The sequence below is a fragment of the Alnus glutinosa genome, chromosome 1 (genome assembly GCF_958979055.1).
Source record: "Alnus glutinosa chromosome 1, dhAlnGlut1.1, whole genome shotgun sequence".
Taxonomy (NCBI): Eukaryota; Viridiplantae; Streptophyta; class Magnoliopsida; order Fagales; family Betulaceae; genus Alnus; species Alnus glutinosa.
Window position 1 is genome coordinate 291,984 of NC_084886.1, and position 13,166 is coordinate 305,149.

The 13,166-nt window shown below is 39.9% G+C and overlaps 1 protein-coding gene across 2 annotated transcripts; it reads left to right on the plus strand.

Moving 5' to 3' along the window:
* The first annotated feature begins 1,182 nt into the window (after positions 1–1,182).
* Positions 1,183–11,424, plus strand: LOC133863567 (DEAD-box ATP-dependent RNA helicase 21). 2 transcript variants are annotated; one of them, XM_062299565.1, is made up of 2 exons: positions 1,183–3,607; positions 11,245–11,424. In XM_062299565.1, the coding sequence occupies exon 1, from the start codon at positions 1,272–1,274 to the stop codon at positions 3,432–3,434; it is 2,163 nt and encodes a 720-aa protein (XP_062155549.1). In that variant the 5' UTR covers positions 1,183–1,271; the 3' UTR covers positions 3,435–3,607; positions 11,245–11,424. The 2 variants fall into 2 exon arrangements, with proteins under 2 accessions (XP_062155549.1, XP_062155558.1); XM_062299574.1 differs by lacking the exon at positions 11,245–11,424 and adding an exon at positions 10,602–11,130.
* The last annotated feature ends 1,742 nt before the right edge of the window (positions 11,425–13,166 follow it).

Below are 13,166 nucleotides of genomic sequence, written 5' to 3' on the forward strand. Positions count from 1 at the left end.
ATTTAATTTAGGGAAAAATCATATTTAGTCATTACATTTTTATCTTATTTGAATTTAGTCATTGAGTTTCTAATTTCAAGAATATGGTCATTAGGTTTTGCACAAATTTTAAATAGGCCTCCCTGTCACTTTTTTCCTCAAGATTAATAATTTGTCATATTTCATATGTGTCCCAATTGACTCATTGAGTTTTTAATTTCAAGAATATGGTCATTAAGTTTTGCACAAATTTTAAATAGGCATTCCTGTCATTTTTTTCTTCAAGATTAATAGTTTGTCATATTTCATATGTGTCCCAATTGACACATCAAAGTCCATATCAACACCTAATATCAATGTCACATCATTAAGCACCAAGTGATTCATAGAAAAAGAAAAAACGAAAAAAGAAGAAGACCTAACTCTGGAAACAGGGTCTGTTTGGCAAGCCATCCAATTACCCATAATTGTCTTTTTGCCCATCAAATCAAAAACATTTTAATTTTTTTTATACTTTTTCTATCATATCAATTATTTTTTATTATTATTCAAATAAAAAAATCCATTACAAAACAAATTTTTTTTACTTTTCTATAAAACATTCTCAAATTTTATATCACATCAACCATTTCTTACTACTATTCAAATAAATATTCTACAACATAACTACTTACCAAACATACCTATCATCTTCTTCGTCGTCTTAATTTTATAGATTTTTAACATTAGATAGAAAACCGTTAAATTTGATGCTGACATGAACATTGACATTGTATTGGATGCTATCATAAATCTTAAAGTGTTAAATGAAACATATGTGACAAACGAAAAATCTTTAGACACTCTTTAATTTATATATATACCTAATACCTTGATGTCGGGAAAAGGCAACGTGAATCGGGAAAGTATATACCCTCAAGTGGCTAATCTATTGTACGTGTACTAAAACTACGACACTAATATAGGGATCATAAAGTGGGCCTTGGTCTTAAAATGAGCCCTTTCATGTACTTGTAGAAAAGAAAAAAAGAAACAAAATGAGACCAAGAAGCCCATGAACCTGACTACCTGAGTTTATGAAAAGATTCTCGAGCCTTGAAGTTGGGTTGGGCCACATAATAGAGATCAGCACTCTGTCTCCACGGCCCACAGCCTGCAATTTACGTACAAAACGCGCAGTGCCTTCCGCCCCAATCCATTAGCTTAAACCGCTTCCGGAAGCGTCTAGGACTAGGAGTGCATCTTTCCCTTCCTGCAGTGACCCAAGCGAGACGTCTCTCTGCCCTCCAATCATGAAACGTTCAATCGAAGACGTTTCCGCCGTCACCAGCGCCGCCGCCGCCAAGAAGCCAGTCTTCCTGACCAAAGCCCAGCGCGAAGAATTGGCCCTTAAACGCCGTCAACAAGAAGCTGATCAACTCCACCATCGCCGTCAAGACCTCCTCTCCTCCCTTGGTGGCCCCTCTGACGCCTCCGCCTCCACTTCCAACCATGACTCCAAGCCCTCCGATTCCGACCGCCTCCGCGACCGAGACCGCGATCGCGACCGTGACCGCGACCGCGACCGCGACCGAGACCGCGACCGAGACCGACGCGATCGAGAGCGCGACCGGGACCGTGACTTTGAGCGGCGGAGCCACCGCGAGAGGGATCGCGAAGAGGAGGCTAGGACTCGCGAGCGAGAGCGTGCACGCTTAGAGAAATTGGCGGAGCGAGAGCGTGACAAGGAGCTAGATGCCATCAAGGAGCAGTACCTGGGGTCGAAGAAGCCCAAGAAGCGGGTCATCAAACCGAGCGAGAAATTCCGCTTCTCTTTCGATTGGGAGAACACGGAGGACACCTCCCGAGACATGAACTCTCTCTACCAGAACCCTCACGAGGCCCAGCTATTGTTCGGACGGGGCTTCCGTGCCGGAGTGGACCGTCGCGAGCAGAAGAAGCTGGCCGCCAAGAACGAGAAAGATATGCGGGAGGAGATTCGTCGGAAGGATGGCGTGGAGGAGAGGCCCGAGGAGGCGGCGGCGCAGAAGCTCAAGGAACAAGCCGCGGATCTCTACGACACCTTCGACATGAGGGTGGATCGCCACTGGAGCGAGAAGAAGCTGGAGGAAATGGCTGAGAGAGACTGGAGGATCTTCAGGGAGGACTTCAACATCTCCTACAAGGGTTCCAAGATCCCTCGGCCCATGAGGGCTTGGGCCGAGAGCAAACTGAGTCCCGAGCTGTTGAAGGCGGTGGAGAAAGCGGGGTACAAGAAGCCCTCACCCATACAGATGGCGGCCATTCCGCTCGGTATGCAACAGCGCGATGTGATTGGGATTGCGGAGACTGGCTCTGGTAAGACTGCTGCTTTTGTTCTTCCCATGCTCACTTACATTACCAGGCTTCCTCCCATGAGTGAAGAGAACGAGGCCGAAGGCCCTTATGCCGTTGTAATGGCTCCCACCCGTGAGCTTGCGCAGCAGATTGAGGAGGAGACTAACAAGTTCGCCAAGCATTTGGGGATCAAAGTGGTCTCCATTGTTGGCGGTCAGTCCATTGAGGAGCAGGGTTTTAAGATTAGGCAAGGTTGTGAGGTTGTCATTGCTACGCCGGGACGTTTGATTGATTGCTTGGAGAGGCGCTATGCGGTTCTGAATCAGTGTAATTATGTTGTTCTTGACGAGGCCGACCGCATGATTGATATGGGTTTCGAGCCACAGGTTGTGGGTGTCTTGGATGCAATGCCTTCTAGTAATTTGAAGCCCGAGAACGAAGATGAAGAGCTTGACGAGAAGAAGATTTACAGAACCACGTATATGTTCAGTGCCACCATGCCGCCTGCTGTGGAGCGCCTTGCTAGAAAGTATTTGAGAAATCCTGTGGTGGTAACGATAGGCACTGCTGGAAAGGCCACCGAATTGATAACCCAGCATGTGAACATGATGAAGGAATCGGAGAAGTTTTATAGGTTACAGAGATTGCTTGACGAACTTGGCGATAGGACTGCAATTGTGTTTGTGAACACTAAGAAGAATGCAGATAACGTTGCCAAGAACTTGGATAAGGCAGGCTACCGTGTGACAACTTTGCATGGTGGGAAGTCACAGGAGCAGAGGGAAATTAGCCTTGAGGGTTTTAGGACCAAGAGATACAATGTCCTTGTTGCCACTGATGTCGCAGGACGTGGGATTGACATACCTGATGTGGCCCATGTCATAAATTTTGATATGCCTGGGAATATTGAGATGTACACTCACCGTATTGGACGAACGGGCCGTGCTGGCAAGACTGGTGTGGCCACTACTTTCTTGACTCTTCATGACTCTGATGTCTTTTATGATCTCAAGCAGATGCTTATCCAGAATAATAGTCCTGTTCCTCCTGAGCTTGCAAGGCACGAGGCTTCCAAGTTCAAGCCGGGTTCAATTCCTGATAGACCACCAAGACGCAATGACACTGTTTTTGCTCATTGACAAGTTTGAAGTTTTTAGAGACGCATTTTCAAGTGATGCCTCGATCTCGTTGCGCCAGATTACAGTTTTGGTTGCCGAGATTTAGTTCTTCAGGCAAGGAACTGCCACTGCTCTTCTGATGGGAATAGAATCATTGGGAACCTGATTGTTGAAGTCTACTAGCCCTTGAAGCGGTAATTGATATCATTGCTTTTTTCTGCTTCAGTATCAGTGGAGAATGTTATAATATTTGACCTCCCATTTCATTAATGTCTGCTGATTTTTACTTGATTGATTGATATTCATCGGCAGCATTGTTTTTGGAATCTTCTTTAATTGTCTGCCATATATTGCCATCTCACACCATTTGTTTGTTGCATATTACTTGCTTGTGTATTTTTTTTCCCTTGTGTTTATGGGTTTAGCAATGTAGATAATGTGGTAAACTGAGGGTGGCGTTATAGTAATTATGTAAACTTCAGAAGTCAAGATCTATGTTAGTCTTGAATTACTATTCATTGTAGAGAGTCTAAGTGAACAGTTCTGTGGCATATGGATGAGTGATAGTTCTTACCACAGGAGTTATTAGACATGGTGCCTTCAGCTTATGTATGTTATATTTCAGTTGAAAGTTTGACATATTTTGTTAATGTTGTCTAATGGTTGAAAGTTGGTCAAAGAAGAAAGATAATTACGTCAATAGGGAAAGCACCCTTTTTTAGTTATCACCAATTATTAGGGAGGAAGAAGGAAAGAAAGAAGTCAAAGAACAATAAAACATGCTTCTATGCATATTGAGTCTGTAGATCAGAGTAGAAGAAAGCCAGATTATGCCCAAATGAGTGAAAAGAATTAGCTGTGAAGATTGTGTATAGAGAAGGGAAAAGGTGTTAAAGTGTCTTTGAATATTTTGTCTTGGTTAAGGGCATTTGGGAGCTAGTAACACGTCAACTTTAGTTAGTAGATATGAGGGTTTTAGGCAATGTCGGGATATATTCCAAAAGGCAACAAATCTCTGATAGTCTGTTGGAGATTTTTTTATGTATGACACTACTTAGTGATCTTCTAGTTATTTAGATCTAACTCTTAGACTAGCCTTAGAGCTGTGAAGTTACTGGGTCTAGTTCCAAATCAGAACCCTCGTGTCCTGGAAGGAAAGCGATTCTTCTTTAATAGGTACAGGGTCGGATTGGTAAACCTTTTAGAAACAATATTTTTTTTCCTCTCTCTCTCTCTCTCAAATGGTGGAAACTCTTCTCAAAATCAGCTATCCAAATGAATTTTCAGTTGTGACCCACCACCAACACATTTTTCAAAACAAATCACAAAACCATTTTCAAAAAAACAAAACTCTTGACAAAATACTTCTCAAAAAATAAAACACAAAACAGTTTTGAAAAAATTAACGAAACATAATGTAGATTTGTTTCAGGTGTGGTGATTGCCTAGGTACATTTTTTCAGTTGTGGAAGCTGCTTTGTTACATATAAAAAATAATAAGTAATTCATATCATTGAAAAGCGTAGAGGGTACAACCTTAGTTACATATGAAAAAAAAAAAATTAGAAAAAACATAGGCTGGCGTGGTGGCCGCCCTAGCCATGATTAGGGTTGGCAATTTTTGACACGACCCGCGAACCCGACACGAAAAAAATCGGGTTTGGGTTTGTTATAATCGGGTTGACCCGATTATAATCGTGTTTGGCGGGTCAACCCGCCAACCCGATTATGACCCGATTGCACGGGTTGACCCGATAACACGATTACCCGCCAACACGATTATAACCCGATTACCCGGGTTGACCCGCCAACACGATTATAACCCGATTAAAAAAAAAAATTGAAGGTAAAAAAAAAAAAATGCAGCCCCGCATTGGCTGCCAAGGTCGTCTGGTGGCCCCACGTTGGTTGCAAGGTCAAGAACGTTTGGTGGTTGCAACGCCACCAAGACCGTTTGTTGGCATACATTGGCTGCCAAGGTCGTCTAGCTACCCCGCATTGGCCACCAGGGCGGCCACCACTATGAGTCTAAATCATCATTTTTTTTTTAAAAAAAAAATGTGAAACAAATTTCAATTTTTTGTTTTTTAGAAAAACTCCTCAAAATTTTACCAAATGATTTTTCTTTCATCCATGTACAACACTTTTTCCAAATATGGCTCCCATCAAATAAATTCTCAATTTTTACCTTTTTTAAAACTTAAAACCCAAAACACTTCTCCAAACTTTACCAAGCCAACCTAGAATTTCTTAATCTAGCCTATTGTCACCTATAATCAAATTGCTTCGCCTCTCTTGTTTGTCATTGTGATGGAGGCCCATAGTAAGTTGTTCTCTATTACTATTCAAAGGGCCTTCCTCTCTGGCTTCTTTGTGGGCTCTGGCAGCAATGGAGTGATTAACATTTCTCATCTGTTATTCACAGACGATACTTTAGTGTTTTGCGGGGCTAATCCTGATCATCTCCTCTATCTTCGTATGTTATTACTGTCCTTTGAAGCTGTTTAAGGTTTGAAGATTAATTTGGAGAAGTTCAGTATTGGTTCTTGTGGGTCATTTGGATAATGTGGATGATTTGGCTGGCATCTTGGGTTGTGGAGTTTCTTCTCTTCCTTTGAAGTACCTTGGACTTCTGTTGGGGGCCCCTTTTAAGGCTAAGTCTAGCTGGGATGAGGTAGTTGGTAAGATTGAGAGGCGGCTGGCTAGCTGGAAGCAGTTGTATCTGTCAAAGGGTGGTAGAGTTATCCTTATAAAAAGCACTCTCTCTAATCTTCCTACGTACTTTCTTTCTCTGTTCCTTATTCCCTCCAGTGTTTCTAGTCGCATAGAGAAGTTGCATCGAGATTTCTTGTGGGGTGGCATAGGTGAAGAATTTAAATTTTATCTGGTTAATTGATCCAAGGTTTGTTCTCCTATTTCAAATGGCGGTTTGGGCATCCAGAATCTAAGGATTTTCTACAAGGCTCTTTTAGGGAAATGGCTGTGGCGTTATGCCCATGAGAGAGGAGCTTGGTGGAAATCTGTTGTGGATGCAAAGTACGGTTCTACTTGGGCTGGTTCATGTTCTTTAAATCCCCCTGGGTCTCACGAAGTGGGGCTTTGGAAGAATATTAGGAAGGGGTGGAGTTTGCTTTGCAGCCATACTGGATTTATTCTGGGAAATGGATCTAGGATTCGCTTTTGGGACAATGTGTGGTGTGGTGAGATGCCCCTTAAGGAAGCTTTCCCAGTTTTGTATGACATAGCGCGTGACAAGGATGCTCATGTTGCAGACCATTTGGTTGTGGTGAGTGGATCCTATCAGTGGGATGTTAGCTTCTTTCGAGCGGCTCACGACTGGGGGGTGGATGTTTTGGCCTCCTTTTTCTCTTTGCTGTACTCTACCAGAGTGGATTGTGTTGGGGAAGACCAGCTCTGGTGGTCTCATTCTCACAAAGGGAAATTTGATGTTAGATCTTTCTATAAGGCTCTTGCTTGCAAAGAGGCTATTCATTTTCCCTGGAAAAGTATTTAGCGGACCAAGGTTCCTTTGAAAGTGGCTTTCTTTGCTTGGACGGCAGCGCAAGGGAAGATCCTCACCTTGGACAATCTCAGAAAGAAGCGTGTCATTGTGATTGATAGATGTTGCATGTGCAAATTGAAAGCGGAGTCGGTGGATCATCTTCTTCTCCATTGCGAGGTTGCATGCACTCTATGGAACACCATCTTTAGTCGCTTCAGTTTGTCTTGGGTTATGCCTCTTCGGGTGGTAGATTTATTCGCTTGCTGGTGGACGGGTGGTTGCTCTCGGAGTGCGGTCGTGTGGAAGATAGTCCCTGGTTGCCTTTTGTGGTGCTTGTGGAGGGAACGCAATGATAGACAGTTCGAGGACAAAGAAAGAACTATTGAGGAACTCATTTCCTTTTTCTTTCATTCTTTGTATTCTTGGTTGGCTGCGTTCCTCGCACCTTTAGTGTTTAGTTTTAATGATTTTCTTGTTTTGTTTTCTTCTTCCTCTTGATGCCTTTCTTGTATACTTTCTGTGTACTTGATTGCGCTTTGCGCTTTTTAATGATATTTCTCTTGCTTATAAAAAAAAAAAAAAATCAAATTGCTACATTTTACTATACACAATTGGGCCTAGAAAAGGCTTATGATCATGTTAATGGGATTTTCTGTTGTATTGATTGAGGAGTGTGACTTTGGAGGGAAATAGAGAGATTTGAAAGCTCACTGTATATCTATGGTCTGTTTCTCGATGTTGATTAATGGTTCTCCATCCGGATTCTTTAATAGTTTTTGCGGCCAGAGACAAAGGGACCCTCTATCTCCTCTACTATTTGTCGTGGTCATAGAAGCTTTGAGTGGAATGTTGTCTACCTCTATGGGTAGGAGGCTATTATTAGGTTTTTCGATGGGGTCGAGATCCTAGTTTCTCAACTCTTGTTTGCAAACGATATGTTGATCTTTTGTGAGGCAAAGCCTGACTATTTCCATCATTTGCGTTGTCTCTTTTTATGTTTTGAAGTTGTCTTGAGGTTGAAGATTAACTTAGCTAAATCAGAGTTAATCCTTGTTAGCGTGGTGGATGATATGGGAGGTTTAGCTCATATCCTTGGTTGTTGGGTGTCATCTTCGCCTATGAAGTATTTGGGTCTTCCTTTGGGACTTCATAAGGCTAAGTCGGAATGTTATTTGGCAGGATGTAAGAGGCTCTATTTATTGAAGGGTGGTACGTTGGCTTTGATTAAAAGCACCCTCTCTATTTTGCCCACTTATTATCTTTCTCTTTTCCCCCATTCCTGTAGGAGTTGCCAACCAGATTGATATACTTTAGAGGAATTTTCTATACGGTGGAGTTGGTGACGAGTTTAAATTTCATGTAATCATTATTTCAAAAATTTGTTCTCCAGCTTGCTATGGTGGATTATGGGTGAGAAATGATTCAATTTAACCGAGCTCTCTTGGGATAGTGGTTATGGAGTTTTGGAGATCGGTGGTTGAAACCAGATATGATAACATGAGGGGAGGATGGTGCCTTCAAGGAGGTTGTTTGTCTTTTTGAGGTAGGGGCGTGGAAAAACATTAGGAAGGGGTGGGGGGTGTTTCTTGATTTGTCATAGACGGGTCATCCCTTGAGGGCCTATTTTCCTGTTTTATTTATAATTGTCCTATGGAAGGATGCGTTGTTGGTGGATCATGTATAGTTCCTTAATGGCAACCTTTGGTCAAATGTCTTTTACTGGACCCATTCGTGATTGGGAGGCGGACTTGGTCACTTCGTTCTTTGATCTTTTGTACTCTCAGAATGAGACAAGGTGGTGAGGATAAAATGCATGTTAGTTTAATGGTTTCAAAATGTACGATCTCAAAATGTAGTAAATGAAAATGCGATTTCTAAAAACGCAGGTAAGCGTTTGGTGGGAGCGCGGTTTGACTTTTGAAATCGTGGTTCAGCTTTTAAAATTATGTTTTTTTTTTTTTTTTTTAAATGTGCCCCCTTGCAATTTGAAAACTTAATTTTTTTTTTTTTCACGTTTTGAAATGGCAATTTTTTTAAACACACTCCCAAACGGAATACTTTCTACGGTTTTTTTTTTTTTAAAACAAACTTTTGTCTTGGGAAATCGTGGTACCAAACAAACTTAAAATGTGTTGGATCCCTTCCAAGGGGTGGAATTTCGAGGTTAGATCCTTCTATCTTGAGCTTTGTACTCCAGTTGGCCCCCATTTCCTTGGAAGAACATTTGGAGAGCTAGGGCTCCTTCAAGAGTTGGGTTTTTTGTGTGGACGGCGGCGTTAGGGAAAATCTTTACTTCGAATTACTTGAGAAAAAGACACATCATAGTGGCAGACTGATGTTGTATGTGTAAAAGGATTGGGGAGACTATTGATCACCTTCTTCTCCACTATGAAGTGGCTAGAGAATTGTGGTTGTGATCTTCCATCTTTTTTGGTGTAGAGTGGGTCATGCGTAGAAGAAAGGTGGTGGAATTGTTGTCTAGTTGGAGAGGCCAGTTGGGAAGTCGGTGTATTTTAGAAGCTAGGAGGCTGGCTCCTTTGTGCTTAATGAGGTATGCATTTGGAGATAGTGAGATGAGAGGAGTTCCGAAGACTGCAAGAGATCAATGATAGAGTTAAAAGTTGTTTTGTTCAAATCTGTTTATGTTTGGTTGGCGGTGTACAATAGCCATCACCTCTCCAGTTTTTCGGGATTTCTAGACTTTTGTTCTTCTTTTTCTTCCTAACTAGGGGTTTGCAGCCATTTGCATTTTTAATGAGATTGAATTACTGGAAAAAAAAAAAAAAAAAAAAAAATTTCTTACCAAATTACAGCTGAAATGTGGAAATGATTTGTGAAACAGTATTTAGATATGTTCTGTTATCTAAAGAAAAATATGTTTAGTTGCTTAGAAGTCCCTTCTTACTTAGTGAGTTGGCCTCTCCCTGCCCCCAATATTTTGACTTATATTGAAATAGACCAAAACCTTTACCCATAACTCTGTTGATCTAAATGGTTTTCCAAACTTGAAGCTTAAACTATTAGTATGCATTTTGGCAAGCTTGTATGTCGATAGCCATGTCTACAAAATTAGCATCTTGGTACCGCTCAAATACAGTGAAATACGGGGATGAAAGTATTTCTCAAGCTATAATCTCATAATAGTTACTTGGAATCTTGTATTGATAATGAAAAATTACATGGAGGGACTGATTTATTGATATCATCTTCGATATTGTTTTCCTCTTTAGATCTCATGAAGTGGAAGTCATTAGTCCGAATCTCTTATTTTCCTTTGGGATCAGTTTTTTTTTTTTAAAAAAAAAAGAAAGTAATATTTTCCTCTCTAATGGCAAGATTGTCAATTGTTTGTGCAAATTATTTTAAGCATCTAAACTGGGTTTGAGACTGCCAATGGCCTTTAGTTATTAATAGAGAAGCCCTATACCCGTGGAGTAGTAGGGTCTCGTCTGAATTTATACGCCCCTTGTATCGCTGAAGGAAGATTGTGTTTCTTTTAAGTTGGTAGAATTACTTGAATTAATACCTGAAAAGTAATATGTATGTCTGTCTGTCTGTTAGGGCTAAATTATACATCTTAGTTTTCTCTTTACTTTTGTGGTTGCTTGGATTATTGCATGTACAATGCCTTTGCTGTGTGATGTCATACTGTTTCTCTTCATCCATCTTCAACGGCCCCATTGTAGAATATTGGAGCTACCAGCAAAATTATTGACATGGGATCAGTTGTATGACTTCATAAGATTCTCCCATATCAAGGTCACCATCAAATTTCTCAGAAGCTGTTCTTTTCTGTATTGGCCACCATTAAGATGATGAATTTACGTATTCCTATTAGTTTGAAGCAAAATGGACCAATATCATCTCCATTTGTTGTTCCGAAGCAAAGGCATATTACACTATGGCAGAACTTATATGACTTTTGTTCTAGTGTACAGGCTATTCCTTCTTCTTGGGAAGGTGCTGAAATCGAGTCCCATATGTTTGAACTCAGTCATTTGATATTTTTCCTTCTCTTTTTCTCTGATTCTTCCTATTTTCTTTTTCCTATCCTCTATTTTTATGTTACTATAATGCTGTATTTTTGTTGAAATATTGAATGTAATATTCCCCTTTCTAATTTTAGCTTTGGCTGGTCAGTGGGTTTACAAACATTATGGCTGTATATTATAGAGGTCCTGCATTATATTTATAAATGGATATACTATTTGGAAATGCTCTGCCGATGCATCCTTACGTTCACTTGCATTGCCAGAAAATCATATTATGTTTTGGTTTGCCTCTCATTTGTTCTCATCTCCTGATCTGCAAGCTTTTGCCCCCTTGTAGACAATGTTCCGTTTGGTGTCGGGGTGATTATTTCTGTTCCGCAAGCAGGCCTTTTATGCTTTAGAAATTGCAATTGGTGATCAGCAATATTGCTACCAGGTAAATGGTATTCGCAGCAAGCATTTGCGCTGCTGCAGTAAAACTAATCTGAATGTCAATTTTAGTTTTGTACAACCAGCAGTGTCAGCCTTTAATTGTTGTTATTTATTTTCCTACTATATTTGGTTTCTCTTTTTGGGTCTTCAAGAACTACTAATGCTTGCTTAATTTTCCAACATGAAAGGATGCGTTTTTCTCATGTTAACACTTGGTCAAAAATACAATTATTTAAGGCCTTTTTTTTTTTTTTTTTTAACTTTCTTGATGGCCCCCTGTTTACCTTATAGATCCGACGTCTTCTTCATTAAGTCGTGTCCACTCCTATGAATTACTATTTTGTTATGTTATTGGCAAGAAGGCACTACGGCCTTGTTTGGTTTGTGGATTAGATCCATGGAAATGAATAGTTATTCTTTTGTTTGGTTGTATATTATTTAAGGGAATAGTTATTCTTACGGAATACCTATTCCCTTACAAAGAGGAATAACTATTCTTTTTTTTAAAAAAAAAAGAGACGGATATATATTCTCTCTTGTGAAAATAAATAAAATTCGTCTTTTACCCAAAAGCCCAAACCCTCTTGACAGAAAACAAGAAAGATTGTCTCTCATCCCTCTCTCTCTCTCTGTTTCTCAACCCAGCAATTATATTCTCATTCCTCTCTCTGTTTCTCAACACAGCTTTGTTGTTGGTTATGTTGTGTTTTTTTTTTTTGAATTTTTTGTGACGTAGCTTAACTGAATGTACTTAAACGAAGCAAAACGAGTACCTCTTGATATCAAGGGGGGATTGTGTTGGAGCTGATCAGCAGTGAGAGTGGGTTGGTCGAAGAGATAGAGGCTATATCTGGATCTTGCAAGGCCACAACCTTAGTATAATCTTCCATGTGGTTTACGAATGGTGTTGTTTTTTGGGCTACAGTGGGATTATCTCATTGTAACCCATAATCCCAAGCACACGATCGACCAATTGGATAATTAAAAAGATGTTTATAGCCATAGATTGAGAGACCAACCAGAGAGATGTTCATAGTTGAATGCAGACTAGTGGATAATGTAAAACATAAAATTCTAGGAAGAAATCAACCAAAGAGAACAAAACTTAAAAAATATCTCTGTAGAAGATTACCTTAAGCTTTGAATAGCCAACACGTGAATCGTGATGTTAGTTTTAGGGTGATAAAAGTAGTTCTGGATACTTTTAGATCATATTCATGCTGATGTTTTCTCTTGGAATAAAACGAATGTTTGCTACTGGAAAACAAATAAAAAAGAATAAAATAAAGAAGGCTTTGCATAATGATCTATAAAACAATTGATGTGGTTTGAAGTTCAAGGTTGAGGGAGCTAGTTGAAAATATAGTGATAGATTACCTTTGGGAAACAAAGAGAGGGATTTTTTCTTTTTCTTTTTTGAGATTTTTTTTTCTCTCTCTCTCTCTTCTCGTAGATTCAAGGTTTATGCTTTTGTTCTCTACTTGGTACATCTGAGTGTCTTGTAGCCTCTAGTTGTTGGAACATGTAGGATAGTAATTTGATATTTACCCTTATTTTTATCTTTCCTTGTTTTGAGATTTGTTGACATATGTCTATAAATTAAGCCTATTAACAATCAAATACTATCAAAACCATGGAATGGTAGCCAGATTGGTTGATGACTTGATTTCATAAAAAGCTTGGTGCATTTGGGTGTTGAATTTTTGAAATTCGAATTGAATTCTTATTCTGTTTGTGACTTTCGAGGTTTCACTTTTATAAAAAGTTGAATAAAATATGATTTATTTTTTAAAAAATGAGAATCAGAATTATATTTTGTTTTCAAAA